Source organism: Mastigoproctus giganteus, chromosome 4, assembly GCF_048544385.1.
Source record: "Mastigoproctus giganteus isolate SK-2022 chromosome 4, ASM4854438v1, whole genome shotgun sequence".
NCBI lineage: Eukaryota > Metazoa > Arthropoda > Arachnida > Uropygi > Thelyphonidae > Mastigoproctus > Mastigoproctus giganteus.
The window spans coordinates 41,129,479-41,150,211 of NC_143578.1; the positions used below are offsets into that span (position 1 = coordinate 41,129,479).

At 35.2% G+C, this 20,733-nt stretch overlaps 1 protein-coding gene across 1 annotated transcript in view; it reads right to left on the reverse strand.

Annotated features, from left to right (window-relative positions):
* Window positions 1–13,006: 13,006 nt before the first annotated feature.
* ND-B17 (NADH dehydrogenase (ubiquinone) B17 subunit) overlaps window positions 13,007–20,733 on the reverse strand; it is a 29,308-nt gene continuing 21,581 nt past the window's right edge. Inside the window, exons 3-4 of the mRNA XM_090371499.1 lie at window positions 17,565–17,621; window positions 13,007–13,226 (exon numbers count right to left, since the gene is read on the reverse strand). Coding sequence (XP_090227625.1) covers window positions 13,134–13,226; window positions 17,565–17,621 — 150 coding nt within the window. The 3' untranslated portion in view covers window positions 13,007–13,133. The remainder of the gene's footprint in view (window positions 13,227–17,564; window positions 17,622–20,733) is intronic.

A 20,733-nucleotide genomic window follows, 5' to 3' on the forward strand; every position in this document is an offset into this window, starting at 1 on the left:
CAAATCGTAAGGCTACAATGAGTTTCCCTAAGCTGCACAACTATTTTTACTTACCCCTCCCCATCCTGTACAGATACACAGTTCATTATCATGACCACACAGTAATGCTTTAGCTTCTCCGATTAAATATTACATTGCCATAAGCTTGATATGAATCAGTGTTACCACCTAGCAGAATCTTAATGGAAATATACCATATCATTACCAATTTTTTGACATTATTCGAGCCTTTCATTGATCCAAAAATTTAAATGAACATTTTAATTAATGTGTGCAACTACATGGAGCAGCACAAAGCTTGCTTACCAAAGTTTTGACGGCGCCTCCATAGCCAGGTGGGCAGGAGCAGCAGTGCGTAGCACACGCTTCTTGATTAGACTGGGGTTCGAGTCCGTGACTACCAAATACGGAGGATGCGGAAAGGTCAGGGAATGACCACCGCATATCCCCGGAGCAATATGGCCTTAGTTGCTAATGCTCCTAAATAACAAACAAAACCGAAGTTTTGTTGCATATAGAATCTTCTTGAAAAACAGTGTAGCATTCTAAATGTAATTATTTTACTGATACTGTCTCGAGAGATTCATATTTTGACATTCCATTTCATCAACACATAGCATTTGTAGTTCCTTGCCTTTGAATTTATTTACCTTATTTTTCAAGTATTCTAGATTTCTGGGTTTCACAATGAGTTTGATACTGAAATAAAAATGGGATTAGTGTTATGCATTTGCTCGCTTTCTTTTTTCATTACCATAGTTAAACCCAATATCATGTTTTTAAGAAGTCTGTAAATGAAAGATACAATTAGTGTCATGATACAGATTATGAATAGACACAGGTGACCAAACAGGAATGATAAAGTATAAAAACTAAAGGACTGTGATGTGCTTATGATGCCTATTTCAAAATTGTGTGGAATGCAGAAACAACCAATAGACAAGTTGCTACTAAGTTTATGAATCAGATGTGTGATGATGAATCAGATGTGCTTTTGTTGTCTATTTAAAGATAAATTGTAATAGCAGTATTCACATACAAAGTGTTCAGAAGGATAAATCCAGAAGCTGATGAACATGCACTTTCTGTTGTGCAAGAAAAAAGAAATGGTAGTATACCAATCAGTCAGGAAATTATTCTGTTAAGGGCATTATAAAATATCAACTGTGTAGGTTTACCTCACAACAAGTTTAAAGCAAGTAATAGCTAGTGCAGAAGATTTATGCAACAAAAAGCAGTCTTGCACTTGGAAAAAAAAAAAAAAAAAAACATTGGCACAAAATTACTGGACGATTTCTCCAAAAGCTCATTTCCTATCAGTGCCATGTTATTGTGTTATGCAAGAAGCAACAAGTAGATAATTGCTTAATCCCTCCCATTTCAAAACCATATAATTTTGGGGGTGTATCAAGACCTAAGCAAATATGGTAGTAATACCATATTTGCTTAGGTCTTGATACATAAAACATAAAAGAGAAGACTGCTGTTTTGGTGCGTCTTGGCATCTCTTTGGTGGAAGACTGGGTACCTCAATAATACAGCATCTAACAATCTACTGATAGCTTAACTCACAAATGAGTGGCGCCAAAAAGTGTGAATAGCAAATTTTCAAAATTGAGCTAAGAAATGCTTTAAGCCTGCTTTGTAAATAACAGTTTAGTTAGTTGATGCAATTTACAACATTTTTATAGCACAGACCAAAAAGAGGTGTCTTACAAAAGGTGTTGACCTCTCAAATTGTGGGGCTATGCATGTCATAAAATAAGGATGTAAATCTTACCATAGTTGAACTGCATTATTTTATAACCAGGCTTAGAGAATTTCTTTATTCATTTTAGAAAATTTACTGTTCATACTTTTTGATATCTCTCATCTTGTGAGTTTAACTATTACCAAAATGGCCATCTTGGGGGGGGGGATATTGCTACATTACTAATAAATAACATTATACTTCTCTTTTTAGAGAAGTGTTAATTATTAGTAATGCACAAGACAACTCAAGTTGGTAGCCTTACAACTTGAGAGATCAATTGTATTATCTGGACAGCTCCAGAGCATCTATTTGAAAATTTATTTTCTTACACAATTTGAAATTTTATTTCAGAGTTAACTAGAAAATTTTGTACTGGACTTGATTATTGGTAAAAAAAAAACCACTCAAATTATATCAACTTGAATAGGTAAGTACAGGTAAGTAAACTACCCTATAAAAGATTGTATAAAAAACAGGTTCATAAACAGTAAAAATTGGATGAGATTAGTATTAAATCACAGAATACCACAAGGAAGCAAATACTATGTAGCACTTGCCATAAAAAAAATTAACAAAAATAAAATGTCTCCCTTTGTTTTATATTTTATCTGCATTTGATGTAGCTGAGTGGTCAACATTGGGGCCACAGTAGTATATGCCATTTGAGCTGACCATGTCACAGTTCTGGCTCATGTTAAACAAAACAAATTGTCAGGAAAGACCCGTGGAAGGACAGCATGGTAATCATATAATCAGGGTCTTCACTCTGCTTGCTTAGGTGTGTGGCTCTGTAAACCCTTAGGGTCCACAAGTGCAGCATTTTAATTTCTTTTGAAGGCTGAACAGATAAAGGTTAATTTGACTTGTGAGCTCTCGAGATACCTCACTGTCTGGTTCATCATTCTGCATAGAGGCATCTAGATCTTGTAGTTCATCTAACCTATGTGCCTCAATGTCAGCTTAATCACCAGATGCTTGTTGTTATTGAGGGTTGGTTGTCAGGTTGAGTTGAGATGGGTGAGCAACTATCTGGTAAGGAAGTTAGAGCTTAAGCTTGGATGTAGATAATTTATTGACTCCTTTTAACTTTCTTCACTGCGTCTAGAAACACTTGTTGAGATGTTACAATTGGTAAGCTTTGATTCACGAATATGAATTACAGTTTACTCTGCAGGGATGCCAGTTTTTGAAAATCCAAGGTGTTGTCTCGCATTTCATTTTTTTATTGTCTGCACTGTACAGATTTGATTTTTTGGATAATAGCCTCATATCTACAATCACCAATTTTATTTCCAGGCTGAGTGTCAGCTGTACCATTGTTGAGTTCATCAGCATCACACTTCAAAATTTCAGCCAGTGTGTCAAATTCCATGCAGCTCTCTCATATCTTGGCAGTACCAGAAGGTACCGTATTTCCCCATGTATAAGACGCACCTTTTTTCGAAAAATTTGGGGTCTAAAAACTGGGTGCGTCTTATACAGTGGTTGTAGACTTTTTTTACTTCCATTTCCCACTTTTTTGCGCTTGTTGTCTTCGTGCTCATTGTTTCGCATTTGTTACCGATATATTAGGTTACGTTTTGCCACGTTCTGCCCAGAAATGGCTCAGAAAAGATTTTCGTACAGTGCTGAATTCAAGTTAAAAGTGATCCAGTTTGCAAAAGTGAATGGAAATCGTGTTGCTGAACGTAAGTTTGGTCCTCCTCCAACTGAGAAAACAATCGGAGACTGGCTACGGGAAGAAGAAACCCTACTGAAAACACCACGGCAGAAGAAGGTCATTAGAGGCAAGTCAGCAAAATGGCTTAATTTAGAGAGGGAACTGAAGCTATAGATTGAGCAGCAAAGGGCAATTGGAATTCCTGTGTCCACAAAGATGGTTCAGCATGAGGCAAGAAGAATTGCTGATAAAAAAAGAAGTTACTGATTTCAAAGGAGGACACAATTGGTGCTTCAGGTTCATGAAACGGAATGGACTAAGCATGCGTACATGCACCAGACTTGCCCAAAAGATGCCCGAAAGCTATGAGCAGAAGGTCCTTGAATTTCATTGTTTTGTCATTCAATGTCGGAAGACACGTCAGTTTGAGTTGGGACAGATTGCAAATATGGACAAAGTCCCCCTTCAATTTGATGTCCCAAGTAACAGAACTGTTGATAAGAAGGGGTGAAAACTGTAACTGTGAAGACAAGTGGACATGAAAAGAGCCATTATACAGTAGTTCTAGCTTGTGCCGACAGAACCAAGCTGCCTCCTATGCTGATTTTCAAACGCAAAACAATGCCAAAAGAAGACATTCCTCGAGGAGTGATTGTCCACGTTCATGACAAGGGTTGGGATGAAGATCTGGTTTGAGAAAGTTTGGAGCAGGAGACCAGGTGGGCTCTTACGCAAACCTGCCCTATTGGTGCTTGATCGGTTCAGGGCACACATAACAAAAAACACAAAGAAGATTGCCGCAGAGCAAAAAACAAAACTTGCCGTCATACCTGAAGGCTTGACATCCCAGCTCCAACCACTTGATGTCAACATTAACAAACTCTTCAAAGCTGCCATGAGAGACTAATGGAACCAATGGATGAAGTCTTCTGGGGACAATTTGACACCAGCAGGAAGAGTGAAGAAACCAACTATACGAGAAGTTTGTACCTGGGTGAAAAGATTCTGGGATAAGATCAAGATTGAGATCGTTGTCAAGTCATTTAAGAAGTGTGGCATTTCAAATGCCATAGATGGAACTGAGAATGAGGCAATATATGAAGACAGTGATTCGTCATCAGACACAGATGAGGACAAGCTAATGGATGGGAGTTTTGACAGTGATGAGTTGTATGAATTTTATGATGAATAAAACTTGAGTTCAATAACTTTATGTAATACATTTTTTTTTCAAATTTCGGGCCCCAAAATTAAGGTGCGTCTTATACACGGGGAAATATGGTAGATCACAGAGGATTCAAACTGGACTGCTTCAGGCAAGGATTATTTGGGGGGGACTGAAAAAATTCAGTGGTTTCTCTTTGTGCATGTTTAAACATTGCAACTTTCAACAAGATCTTGGGCTATAAAGTAGTCTAGAAGCCTTCACAGAAACTCCTGATTTGGCTGCTGGAAGGGATGTACACCTAATTCACTACTGAAGAGAGAATACATTCCAGAGGGTTTGGGTCTATATGATTAGTAGAGAAGCTGGCTGCACATTAATTCTTCCAATGGATCAGGTGGTGGCCATGGTTCTACATGCTGTTCTTTGTAGCATTGTTAAACATTGATTATTCAAAATGCTAATTACATCTGGTGGTATCTTGTATAAAATAATTCTTGTTTATATTCTGGCACGACCACCAAGTCAGTGGAGTTTACAATAAATCATCATATTTAGCAGTCACGAACTTGAACCCTGGTCCACTCAAAGAGCACGTGCTACTGCACTCTTTCTCCTGACCACTCCGCTGTGTCAGGCCTAAAAAAAAGTTCTTGTTTTATACTCCGGCACTTGAGGGATCCATCAGTACTAAATAAGATGTGCTTTAAGTTAAAAAAAAAAAAACTTTGCATCAAAGGGAGCTATATCACCAAGCACCACAAATCCCCCATGCCTGAATGACCCTGCTTTCTATAATACTAATTCCGAGTAAAACTAGCAATATATAGAAGTCTGAGATGAAGTTGGAGGCAACTGATCATGCAGCACTACTTGAAAAGGTTTAAATACAGGCAATGTTGATAGTGAGATTGGCAAAAGGGCACCCATATGAGGAGAAAGAAAAACTTTGATGTGAGAACTACAGAGCTTAGTAATAGTGTTTCTGAATTGGATATATCCAAACCATAAAATGCAATTTTTTATGAAAAACTGAAAACTGTAGCTAAAAAACCATGGTTTTCAGTTTATAAAATAATATCAATAATATAATATATATATTATATTAACTATGTATATTTTGTTTTCTGTTTAATTATTAATTTGTAATTTCAACTTTCAAATCCCCATGCTCCTCCTTTGAGTGAAGTGTGCTTATTAACTATGCGGAAAAAAATTGTTTGGCAAACAATTAAATGGTAGAAATCTTATTTAAAATTCTAATTTATTATAAATTTTAAATTAAATAATGAAACTAAAGTAAGTAAAGTATCTATATATAAAATATTGGGTTGATATTTAATTGTTTAATACTTTTGTAATATTTCACATAAACCTAAAAAAAATTTGAAAAGTTACAATTTTTTACTATTTATCAATAATAAATACTGCCTAATTTAAATACTAACTTAATTCTGTACATACTGACCAAACTCATTTATGAAATAAAAAATTGTAAAAACATTTTTCTTTTACTCCAGGAAATGACAGAAAAAAAAGTGATGTTTGGAAGTATTTCAATAAATTAAAAACAGAATCAAAAGTCCAATGTATAAAATGCAAGGCAAAAATTACTTTTTGCCTTGGAGGATCTACAGGTGCAGTGCTGAATCATCTATGAAGCATTCACAACATTAATGCAAAAAGATACTGAAGAAATTCAGAATAAAAACTGTCAGCACCCAAAAAACAGAAGCTAATAAATGAATATTTCCAGCGAGATACAGTGAGAACTGTTGTTGCAAAAATGGCATGCATTTCTGGTATATCAATAAGGGCTATAACAAGAACCACATTTATTCGCCAATCAATAGCTGACCAGTTTCCTAATCAACATTTTCCGAAAAAACAAAAGTGAGCAATGAATATCATAAATAAAGAATATGTAGAGAGAAAAACGAAATCATTTAAAAAATTTAAAGATTTGAAAAAAGATGGGAAAAAAATTAAGCATTAGATTAGATGAAAGGACAAGTTTAAGTCAGCATCAGTATCTGAACATCAACATTCACAAAGAAAATTATTTATATTTTAACCTCGGTTTAGTTCATATTGTAGGAACTTGTTCTGCAGATGAAATAATGCTCGAAGTTGAAAACATTTAGATAGTTTTGGAATGAGCTTTAAAAATGATATATTGTTGAAATAATACATGATGGGATTATGCAAAAATATGGACGAGAATGACCATCTGGACTCGTGCATAAATCACACTATTCATTTGGCTGTTTGATATTTTTTATATAAAAAGCAAAAACTATCTGAAGTTAACACTGAAGATGACACAGAAGAGATGGGTAATGAAGACTATTATGATGATGTTGCTGATAAGCATGATTACATTGAAGTTAACAGCGATTTAAAAATTCATGAAAATGTAAATATGGTAAGAAAAATCATTAAATTCTTTCGAGCATCAACCAGTTAAAAACAGTTTCCTTCAAAGTTAAGTAATTTTAAGAAAGAAATTGAGCTAGCATTAGATGTAAAAACAAGGTGGAGTTTGATTGAACCAATGTTACATTTTTGATGTTAAAAAATCATTTGATTGAAAATATTAATTTTGAAATAACGCTAAACCTAAAAATCACTTTATCCCCTTCAAGTGCTGCTGTTGAAGCTGTTAGTTGCAATGATGGAAATATATTTACTGCTCAAGGTGTTATAAATTTTTTGGGTAATAAAAAATTGACTCAAATTGGATCTGATATGAGCAGAAAATTGGTAACTAACTTTCAAACTCAATTGAAAGATTGTGAAAATAAAAATTTGATAGAATTGTCTTAAGTGTCTTCATCCTACAAATATTCCATTGAAAGCAGTTTTAAAAGATCAGGCTACTGATCTTTTAAGTTGACTTTATCAAGGCTTAGAATCAAAAAATTAGCCAAATTTGGATGAAAAACCAGTTATAGAGTAGAGAGCGTGTTTTTTTTTTTTTTTTTTTTTAAAGATAATCAGTGAAGCAATCAATGTATTAATGAGTGGTCTGGGAAAAACCAAACAGAAAATCAAACAATGAAGTAGGAATTTGTGATGTTTAAAAAACTAGTGACTTGAGAAAGAACCTTAACTTATTTGTGAAGCACTCTACTATAAGATCAACATCTACGTATGCTGAAAGAACATTTTCATTAAGCATCTATTTCTGTACAAAAATTTGCTCTTGTTCATCCAATAAATTACTCAATTCTTTAGTGTTCCTTAAATTTTATTATGTAAACTCAAATAAAAATTGAATTTAAACTATTAAAACTTTTATTTCCCACTTTCCAATTTTATTATTTATTATAAAAAAAAATGAAAACCATGGTTATTTGCAGTTTTCAAGAAATGCAAACCGAAAACTGCAGTTTTCTAAAAAGATGGTTTGCAGAAACCCCACTTAGTACCAAAATGAGCAAAGTTGAAGTTTGTTTTAATGGCATCAGGTGACACTAGAACCATATGTTCAAAAAAAGGGAGAAAGAATTATATAAAGTTTTTGTTTAGCCAGCAAGTTGTTATTCATTGGAATAAGTTACATTCATAGGTAGTTGAGGCCAACACCTTGTGGAAATTGGAAGGCCTGCTAAATAGATAACTAGGCAGAGGAGAAACACAGTTTAAAATTTTTTGTTTTGGCCATTGCAGCAAGAGCCTCTGACTTCCTTCACACTGCATTATCCGTGCATATCTGCATAATCTCAAACACAAGAAAAAAATGAGAGAGAGAGAAAAAAATAATAAATAAATAAAAAAAATATATATATATATATAGAAACTGTAAATATTTTTTTTTATGAAGAAAAAACTTAATTTGTTAAAAATCTTGTCCATTTGATTGAACATCTGTTTAATTGCCATTCTACTGTATTAAATAATAAAGATAAGTTAAAACAACAGAACACAGCTTTTGGAGTTTTTTTTTAAACTCACTGTATGAATTTAAAAGATAGGGTTTGTTATAAATATATGCCTGTCCAATAGTTAAGGAACTTGTACTTTTTCCACATACATGTGAGACAACCTATAAGTAAAATTGGAGAAAAAACATGTACCATACATAAATTTCATGTGCTCTTTCAGGAAATTCACATAAATGGTGCACAACATGAAAATTTCACACCTTCTATAAATAGGCTTTAAATGGTATTTTTTGTTTTTATTCTTGCTAGGTGAGAAAATATCTGGTAAGTTTCTTTCAAGACTACAATGTGGCAAGGAGATAATCCAACTACATGTGGGATCACCAAGTTCTTTAGCATGCTTGAAAGCATCATTTCAAGGCTATGTAAACAATTACAAGAGACAAGACCATGTAACTGCAGGAAAGGCAAAGGCTGTAGACCTTTCTTGCAATTATATATTCTATGATTAACAGCCTCGAAAATTGATCTACGTTTCATCTAATTCAACATCAACTAGCATTGCATTCATCAAACTCTGTAGTTCAATCTTTTATGCTGAAAAGCTTCGTTGAGGATTTTATGACTCTGTGAGACAATAGTTCTGTATTTGGCTTTTATAAAATCTTGAATGGTGGTAATTTTAAAATTCTTTTATAGGCTAGATAAAACTTCATTGTGGGATAGATACACCCCACAAGCCATAGGTTGAGCACCTCTGGCCTAACTCGATTTTGCAAGAGAGCTGTTTATTGTAGAATACTGAACTCAAGTTCTGTTTCCTGACGAGTCAAAATTCAGCCCAAATAATAATTCTTGGTGTTGAATCTGAAGGGAATGTGTGATATCAGCCATCCAATGCAGGATGTCTGTGTATCTGTTCATTGTAAAGAGTGCAAAATCAACATTCTGATGTGCTTATACGAGTATTTGAAGAACAGAGCTAATGCCCTTGAAGGAATTAAAATTAAGGACCCATCAAGCACTTGGCTGCCCAGATAAATACCAGAGCCTGCACTTGAGCATCAGATGATGACATCCTCCCCAGCAGATATCTGGTGTACAGGAAATAGCTATTATTGATGACTCTATTGCCAAAGAAATGGATGTCTGCTAGGGGTGAACATTATGAGCACCTATCATCTTTTAGGGGCACAAAACGCAATTTTGTTGAACACGTTACCAATGTTATTAAAAATAGGAGATCCGAGGAAGTACTTACCAGATATAGGTCAACATTGAGAAAGAAAAAGTTATGAGTTAGAATTAAATTTGAAAGTGTCTGCAATTCTACTTAGATACAACAGGATGGAGCACTTGAGAGCCTCCTCGGTCATTAAGCCCTTGAGGGACTGCAATGCTCATGGGGTAGAATTTGTCTCAACATTGCATGCTAGTTAACAAGAGAGAGTTTTAGACAATGGGATACAAACAGGAGTGCAAGAATATTTGCTGATGTTATCAAGACAATTTCAGGTTGGTCAGAAAAATCCTAGCTTGGAGGGAATACAGGACTAATAGCCACAGATTCTGTAGGTGATTCTTGCACTACTTCTATTGGAATATCAGAAGTCTGGAAAGCAGGATGTCAGGGATTACAAGGCCTGTTGGAGATCTTCATGGAACAAGCATATACGTGGGTTGTGTTAGGATTACTAAGAGTAAAAACAGGTGCACGAATACTTGCATGTACACTAATGCTATGAGTATAATAAACAATTTTGATGAATATGAAGTATGAGTTTTTGATTTACGTCATCAAATGCCAATGTAAGGATAATGGTACATGATGCCACTAAAACATAAAGGATATAGAATTTGTATATGGTGAGTATAATGTGTACAGGAAAGATGGGGGGGGGGTTATGCTCTTAGTTAAGACACACAGAATCTAAGAAAATACACCCAGTTGATGTGGGGTGTAATGTTGAGTCAGTTTGGTGTGATATAAACACTGGGAAAACAAAAATGGGAAGGAGTATTTATGGGCCAAATAACTGATAAGTACAACGAACAACTATTGTGGGCTGGCAAATCAGAGAATCTCATAATGGGGATTTTAACTTTCTGGAAATTTATTGGAACTTGTGGGTATGCAGCTTACACAGTAGCAGAACTTTTATGGGTGCATTGGATGACTGCTTTCTATACCAGCATGTTAGAGAGAGAAAGAACAAAAGAAAGCAATAGTCTTAATCTGATTATTATCAGTGCCACTTCATGCATTAAGAATCTCCAGATAAAGGAACCACTACGTGGCAGTGAAATGATCATAACATATTAATGTGAGATTTGCTTAAAGATTACAATTGATGATGTTACCAACTGCAAATTCTAACTGAGAGGCATTCAGATAAGTAATCATAGAAGCTACTGAGCTTTTTATACCAACTAAGAGATACTGTTCAAGATTTAGACCTAAATGCATGTCAGATTAATTGATAGGCTATTGCCAGAGATGAAAAATGCATGGGATGATTATAAATTATAAGAGGACACAAACCTACTGTAGTTACAAAGTAGAATGCAATAAAATCATTGAGGGGGTTAGATAAACTAAGGCAGATAATGAAAGGTCTTTGGCTAAGAATATAAAGAATTCCTGGCTTATGTTAACACTAGAAGGAAAGGGATGGAACTACATTGGCCCACTAGATATGAATGGCATAAAGGGACTCAGAAATTTACAGTAAGTACTACTTTAAGCATGAATCAAGAATGGGAATGCCAGAAGCATGATTTTGTAATAACTAAAAAGAAAATGGAAGAGAAATTGTTGATGCTAAAAGTAAATAAAGCACCTAAAGCTGATGAAATCATCCAATTATATTAAAAGAAGCAGCAAGTGAGGTAAACAAACCTTTGGCCATAATTATAAGAGCCTCTAAATTGGAGATATGCAAATGTATCTCCTATTCACAAAGGAGAACCAAAGGGTGACGTTAGTAATTATAGACCTGTAAGCTTGCCTTCTATTCCTGGGGAAGTAACAATCGGTGGTTAAAGAAATATTGCAGGATAATCTTCACAGGAATATAGTTATAAGGAAATCATAGCACAAATCTGTTAAGAGAAATCTTGTCTGACCAATCTGACTGGATACTGACATGATAACAAAGGAACTGGATGTAAAAAATAATTTTGATGTATACTTAGACTTCAGTAAGGCTTTTGACATTGTTTCGACATTTTGACTGCTGTATAAATTGGAGCAGTTTGTCATTAGGACAAGTTACTGCTATGGATAAAGGGATGGTTGAGTGGTAGAAGACAGGATGGTTATAAATAAGCACTGCTTTCCTTAGACTAATGTTATTAGTGGAACCTCAGGGTTCAGTGCTGGGACCCTTAATATTTTCAATATTTCTTAATGTTGATGAAGGCATATTAAGCTTATTGTCTAGTTTGCAGCTGTTACAAAGATTGGCTGCATGGTTAATGGTTGGACTAAGGCATACTACTGCAACAAAGCCCAGAAAAATTGGGTAGATGGGCTGAGATATGGTAATTAACATTGATAAATGCAAGGTACTACATCAGCAATAATCCCAGAATAACATAACAATTGGGTGGCACAACACTCAAGGTGGTGGAGAATGAACAAGACCTAGGTAGGAATAATTGTACAGTCCAACATGAAGTTCTGTGAGTGGTGATGACAGGCTGCTAGGACAGCATATGGGACCCTGTCAATGATGTACAGGAATTTTGCTGGCAGAGACAAGGAGATGATTATCCTTTTGTATAAGGCAATGGTTAGGCCACACCTTGAGTACTACACACAGGTCTGGAAGCCTCATTTTAAGAAGAATGCAGATCTGGTGGAATGGGTGCAGAGAACAGCAACAAGATTAGTGAACATAAAAGGTACTCTTACCATAAAAGACTGGTTCTGCAAATTACAGGTATTTGAAAACCAGGTGCCTGTGAGGAAATTTTGTTGATGTGTTTAAAGTTTTAAATGGATTGAGTATTCTAAATGCTGATGGCATCCTCACTCTTTCTCACACAACAAACTTAAGGGAACATAAATTTAAATTGAGTAAGGATGGCTGTAGGATAGATATACAAAAATCTGTTTTCAGTCAGAGTGTGATTGACCGTTGAAACAAACTGCCATCTGGTGTTGTTTTTGTGATTTACTGCCCTGGAAGTCGACTGTTTTCTTGTTAATCCAACCATCTTGGAGGTACAGAAAGTAAAGGAACATGTATATATCCTGCAACTTCTGTTATTTCAGGATATAAAAAATGGCAAATAAAAAAAAGTTAGATAAATATATATAATTACATATTTTTTAGACACTGCCTCTTCCATGTTCACAAGTGATACTATTAAAAAATTGCAAATGGTGATAGCTCTAAGTCTGTTAATATTGGGCTATACTTGCTCCCTACAGCCTGCAACATCTTAGTCCTCATCCCAGGTTTATTTTCTATTTCAGTGAGAATGCTTTTAGAATATAATGTAGGTTAACAGTGAATACAGAGAAAAAAAATGTGTATATTCAGATGCTTTATTTTCTGTACATATTTGATACAATTCTATCAGTACCCTTCTCTAAGTTATAACTACAGTCATTCAATACCCATTTCTTTTAGTACTAATATTATTTAATAAACAACTGAGTTAATCTAAGAACACCTTCCGTTTGTTGAACCCACGATCATCATACTCCCAAGGATGAAATCTGTCTCTTGGTTTGGGATAGTCTTTATCACCCTGTAATGGAATTTTTAATATTTTTAAGAGATTTAATTGATTTTCAAATAAAATGGGAAGGAAAGATGGTTTTATTTTAATAAAAACTTTGCATATCTGATGTTCCGTTTTATCTGTAAATCAGATGCTCGTTTTTTTTTTATTTCTTGATGCTCAACAACAGAAGTTTGTCATCACAAATGATGACAAGAATTTATCAAAATTTAAGAAAAATTTATCAAAAGTCATTGATAATTATCAATGACTTTTGATAAATTTTTCTGGCGACACTTCCCTGGTAGTTGCTTTCTCAATAGCAAATATTTTTGTGCATCACCAATGTGTTTCAATTCTCAAGCCTGTTGTTTCTGCTTATTGCTTTTTTAAGAACCAGACGAGCATTAATTACCATCAGAGAGAATTTATGCACTGTACTCTTGTTTAATAAATATTGTTATAATAATAACTGGTTTAATGTGTTTAATACTATAGTCCATCCCATCAGCTCTATATTATAAATATACTATAATATAATCTGCTTACAATGGAGAGTCATTTGAATTGGCATAGACCAAGAAACAGCAGCTACCATCTCCTAATGTCAAAATATTCCACCAGTGCATGCAAAGATTTACTAATAAAAAGCAACTACTGGGGGTCAGTTGGAATCAAGAGGCATCACAAAAAAAAAAAAAAAAAAAAAAACCTCAAAATTTGTGGGTGTGACAAGCTTTCCTTCTCGGAAAAATACTTCAGAAAAGCGATGCTTGAATGATCACCCAAATATGAATATGAGATATGAAAGGTTTTACTGTATTTTTTTTTTTTTTTTTTTTTGTAAAGCAAGGGAGAAAAAAAATTTTTTTCTTTTTTCCCCCCACATCAGGGGTTTCTCTAACTGAAAAATGCTTTTTCTATACTTTTTATACATATTGCAGTTTTTGGACTTGAAATGTTTCTATTATTAAAGGTTTATTTTAATCAACTTTGTCAAATAAAGAAATTGGTAGAGGCATTCAAGATACACATTTCTTAATTTCATGAGTTATGCGCAATTAAATCTGATTTTTTTTTTTTTTTAAATCAGTTCTCACAGTTTGAAGGTTAATTTGAAACTTTGGCAAGTTTCAAATAATTGACTACAATCAGTTAATGTTTGTTCCATTGACTGTGAAATAAAATTTTCTTATGATTTCCTGTTGCTCAAATGAGAAAGAAAGGGCTGATCTAATAGATCAGTGGTTTTCAACCTTTTTTTTAATAATGGCACCCTTAAGTAATTTATTTTATTTTGCGGCACCCCGACTTAATTTCTTTTTCTGTGTGTGTGTGTGTGTATATATATATATACAGGGTGTGTCAAAAATATTGGTATAAACATTTAGGGGAGGTAGGTAACATCTAAAGGAACGTGAATCGCATAGGAACCCAAAACGTCACGGGAAAGTAATAGCAGAGGCACAAGAAGCAGAAATGACACAAGACAGTAATTAGTGGCAAACATTTATTTGACATAATATTAACAATGGAGTACGAGATGGATGCATTTCATGATGTTACAACAGATGCTCGAAGGTTCCACCATGAGACGTGATGCATGCGTGACACCGACGCAGCATGGATTGGCGGACATGGTCAAACACACCTGGAGTTTCTTTGACAGTAGCAGCAGCACAGACGAGTCTCGCCACAAGATCCATTTCCGCCTCCACAGGCAATTCATACACAATATATTTGAGGGCCCCCCCACAGAAAGAAATCAAGGCTCAATAAATCAGGTGAGCTTGGGGGGCCAGGCAATGGGTTCACCATGGCCAATCCATCGATGCCCAGAACGCCTGTTAAAATGGTCACGAACACACCTTCCATAATGGGCAGGCGCCCCGTCATATTGAAACCAAATGTTGCATCTCACATTTGCTGGAACATCGTCAAGTAACCCTGGTAGAACTTGTCCAAGAAAGATCCGATATTTAGCGGAGTTCATGCGGGATGGTAACAGGTATGGGCCGACTAAGCAGTCACCGACCATAACTGCCCACACATTTATTGCGAAGCGATGTTGGGGCGCACACCGTGTGGGTTGTCGTGAGCCCACACATGAGCATTGTGCTGATTGAATAAGCCTTCCCGAGTGAAATAAGCCTCATCCGTGAACAAAACATAGGCTGGAAAATTCAAGTCTTGAACACTTTCTTGGAGAAACCACTGCGCAAAAAGCCACACGTGCAGGATGATCTTGGGGGAGCAGTAACTGAACCCTTTGGAGATGAAAGGGGTGTAAGGAATCGTCGTGCCAGACACGCTGTACATGCAACGAGACACTCCTAAGGCAGAGGCAATGGCACATGTGCTGGTAGGATTATTCTGGACGGTATTCAACACACTTTCTTCTATGGCGGGAGTTCGCGTCGAACGTGGTCTGCCCGCACTACTCCTGTTACCTCTAAATTGTCCGTTGCCCTCTGCTAATCCATACGCTATGTGCATGTCTGCCAGTTCACAGTTCGTATATTGATGCATGCTCTTCGTGCGGCGAATACTGCTTGAATGAGTAAACCAGAAATTTTCCCTCTCGCGAACTGATGAACAGCGCCGTGTAGCGACTTACGGTGCCGTTTCCGGTCATGGGTTCCTATGCGATTCACATTCCTTTAGATATTCCTACCTCCCCTAAACGTTTGTACCAATATTTTTGAGACACCCTGTATATCTCTAATATTAAAAAAATGTTATCCAATGCACGAGTTAGTGCATTTGCATAATTTCTGTACATAGCCAACTACATAAGTAGTTATAAATTGGCATCATTAAGTATATCTCATATTGTGAATACGTCCACAAGTTGCCACGACATTGAACTACCTCGAATAAGTAACGCTTCACCATAGGAGAATATTGTTACTTATTCTCAGCAGATATTATCACCCATTTTAGAGCTTATTAGCTCCTCATCTGTGTGTGGGCAGGTATCCTGGTGTTGCAATGATAACCCAGTTGTGAAGTATAAATCCACAATATGAGAGATGCCTGATAGTGTGGAGTAATTTAGATTATGGTATAGTTTAGGGCTAAATTCTCAGGTTACATAAATAGTTTAACTAACGTACAAGTTAGTGCATTTGCATCATTTCTGTACATAGCCAACTACATAAGTAGTTATAAATTAGCATCATTAAGTATATCTCATATTGTGAGATATACTTAATGATGCTTCACAATGAGTTGCCATGATATTGCACTGAGTTGCAATATCATGGCAACATGATATTGCAACTTCACAATTGACCTTCACAATGAGTTGCCATGATATTGCACTACCTCGAATAAGTAACGCTTCTCCATAGGAGAAGACTATTGTTACTCATTCTCAGCGGATACCATCACCCATACAGCACCGTTTCGAGGTAGTGCAATATCATGGCAACTTGTTGTGAAGGTATTCACAATATGAGATATACTTAATGGTGCCAAGTTATAACTACTTGTATAGTTGGCCGTGTGCAGAAATGATGCAAATGCACTAACTTGTACATTAGTTAAACTATTTATGTAACCTGAGGCTTTGGCCTAAACTATACCGTAATCTAAAAATGTCATATGATAGTTATATAATTATAACAAAATTACAATTCATAATAAAAATTATATATACTTATATAATAATTTTATTCTTTATATAGAGGTACTAAATAAACATCAATTATAGATCACCACAAAATTAAAAAGATACCGTATATGATTTATTTATATATTTCTTTCATTTGGATTTAAGTAACTTAAATCCAAATTACGTGGCACCCCTGGAATGTTGTTGCGGCACCCCGGTTGAAAACCACTGTAATAGATCTTACTGGTTGTATAGTGGAACATGAGACGAATCTGTTTATCAATCTTTGTGTTTTAAAATTATCACATGTCAAAATACAGTATTATTTATTCTTTTAAATGTCACGTGTCTCACTCAAAGTAGTTAACCAAGATACCAAGTGATTTAAATTTTAATTTCACATAACACAAATCTCAGAGAGCATGTTACCTCTAGAACTGTGCCGCAAAAGAGGGAAATCTAAATTCTCATTACCGTGGCTTATGGCAGCTGCCATTTATGAAGTGACTGTGATGGATGATCTGCAATGAGTGTTTGGTTTAAAAACCAGATCGGAAGTTAGCAGCAATCAAATCAAAAAAAGTGGAAAATGCACTGAGTTATCAAAAGCATACTGTATATAGTTAATCTCATTCAGTATTGAAATTCTCATTGGAATATTACTGTAATATCACTTATTATTAGAAGTATAATAATATAGTAGCATTAATTTTTTCAAACATTCGGGAGGAAAAAAAGCTATTACTTACAGGTACAACAGCAGGCCGGGTTATAGCTACGGTCCATCCACCATGCCTGGTCCAATCCTATTAAAATATTTTAAACAAAATGTAGTTTTAAAGTAATTTAGAAAAAAAATGAAGAAACACGTACACATGGAGGATCCACTTAATCTCCACTCACTTGCACCCTCAATTGTAACAAGGACACTCACATGGCACCTATTTAACCTCCTGCTTTGTTTTAATTATAAAAATTTTTTAGCTTTATTAATGAAATGAAAATGGTGATCTATTGATTTGCTAAACCCAATAAAAAAATATTGAATAAAATAAATGAGAGAGAAACCAATAATAATGTTTTTATTGCTTTTTTTTTTTTTTTTTTTAATTTAAGGTTACTGATCCCCCAGATTGAAACTCGGATGTTTGCATGGTTCCAACGTGAATGCCTATATTTTTGTCAGCCATTCACATTTAGCCAGCAAAATCAAAGCAATATGGCAAGATTAGACACCCATCACTGGTGTTGCAACTCAATCCCACATGGTGTCCCACAGACACCGTGTGGAATTGGGAGTTGCTTAGAAGAAAGGTAGAAGCTTTTGTTCACCTTACATCTGTTAAATGTCAAACAATTTAATGTCTTGAAATTCATAGTATATCAAAATAACAACAGAAAATACAAGTATATAGGCACCTCCGTGGGCAGGAGCGGCAGTGTGTAGCACAACCTTCTTGATTAGACTGGGGTTCGAGCCCATAACCACCAAATACGGAGGATGGGAAAAGGTCAGGGAATGACCACTGCATATCCCCAGAGCAATATGGCCCTAGTTGCTAATGCTCCTAAAAACCAAATAACAAGTATATAACCAGTTAGAGAATATTTGTGGTAAAAGGTACGTGGTAGGATTTGATTTTACCTCCAGATTTAGAAGTGGTCTCTCGGACGCTGTCCTAGCAGATGAATGTTAAAACTGCATAATGAATATTATACTGCAAATATGAGCTGAGATGGTGGCATCTATTAAATGATCTCGAACTGTTTGCTAAAATTTGCATGGAATAAATGTTTTCTAAAATAGCACTCACTACTTTCTCATATGAAACACTATCACAAGTTTCCTTAGTATTCTACAACCAATAAAAAGGCTTTCCTTTCAAGAAGTATACTATCTTTTATTCACAATAATGTATCAACACCCTTAGAGCCATCTTTTCAGAGGATCAGAAGATACCGCCCATTAGTAAAGTGCCTGATAAGAAAAAATAAAAAGCTATAAATCTGCAATATGAGAGAAAGTCTTGCCATTTTTAAATGGCTGAAAGTCTACATAAATAACATATTTGCTTTATGATTTATTCATGAAGGAATTGATGGATTGTTGTCTGCTTATTCCCATTAAGCGGTGCCACCTAAAATCCTGACATAAAGATTGTATTTAAAAAAAAACAAAGTTAGAGTCCATATCTCAGAAATTGTTTGCGATAAAAAATGTTTTTCATATAATCAAAACGGCTGCTAAAAACATTAAAATTTATTTGAACACATGGAACATGTACATTGCAGTTATGCAAGCGGTATATGATAATGTTAATATTTTATGTCATATTAATGAATAAACAACACGCACTTTACATGTATATATATTTCCTTGATGATCCTATATATGCCAATATGTGCTCATCCAACTATACACTCCCATCTTCTTTACCAGTGGTTTCCAAACTACTGAGATCTATAGACACCTTAAAAAATAAAAAAAAAAGTTTACGGACCCCTTCAAAAATCAAAAAATGTTTGCAGACGCCTATATACATGTATATGTTTCTGTGTGCATGTATAGAGTCCAGGTGCGTATATATGCATACACACCTGGGTTTTCTGAAAAGAAAATTCAGTTTTATGTTTACATAAATACAGTATATAATAACTTTCTTTATCTCCAATTTGCTGGAACTGGTCAAACAAATAATTTGACCAGTTCCAGAGGGTGTGTTTCACAGACCCCCAGTTTGGGAAATGCTGTTCTATACCAGGCGTCACAACACTGTTTTGGGTGCGTGGAATTCCCAGTTGAATGGAATCGTACACAGACCATAATGGTGGAGCGCAAATCACCGTACCATTACACATATACTGTCTAATTCTTCCATATATATAATTGTCTTCAAACCACTCCAAGGCACACAAATGTTGAAGCAGCACACTAAATCCTTCACCGGTGCCATACTGAGATGCCAGTCCACACTTGCTTGAATTTTTCTCCAAACACATTGTACCAGGTGGAAAAAAAACAGACCTTATTAGACACATTAGGGAACTCACCTTTGGAGACATTTACAGCCACTCCCCGACTTACGTAAGAGTTGTGTTCCGCGGAACTCTACGTAAATCAGAATTTCCCTAAATGCTTATGCAGCACTCACAAATTCGATTGAAGCAAAAAATAAATGTTTGACGAACGTGTAAATAGAATTATTTATTCAATTTTTTTTATCTCATGTGCAGAAAAAATGACAAAAGTGTACAAAAATTTCAAAATTATAAAAAGAGAAGGAAGAGAGGCATAACGTCAGCAAGTTTTACTTTTTTGAGCATCATTGCTAGAATCAACATTTCCAACTGATAAGCACACCACTGCGGAAGTTGAGGGCTGTGGAGATTTAGAAGGGGTTCCAACGCCACAAAATTTCTCTGCAGCTGCAGAATCGACACTGGCGACATCACAGCATACTTTCATGTTTTAGAAACCAGCGCGATGCTTGAACCTAATAAACTACCCTTTGCTTGCCATGAATTTGGCTTGGGGTTTGCTGTAGTTATCCTTAATATCTTCATAAATACTTCTTGCTTTTGCTCGAATGGCCACTGGACTCAGGGGCATTCGCTTCTGAATCTAGAATCTGAGATGGAAAAGCTATTATTAATATACAGTGAAACTTCCCTTTAACAGACAGCCATGGGGAACGAAAATGTGTCCGTTAGAGAGAAGTGTCCGCTAACAAGAAGTCTGAGGGAGAAAAAATAAAAAAAGAAAGAAAGAAAAATCTTTAAACGTTTAATGTAAAATTAAATTAAAATATATACAGATTTTGAACAATATTTTTGTAAATAATATACAATTACATACACAAGAGATAAAGAAAAATCGTTAAACGTTTAATGTAAAATTAAATTAAAATATATACAGAT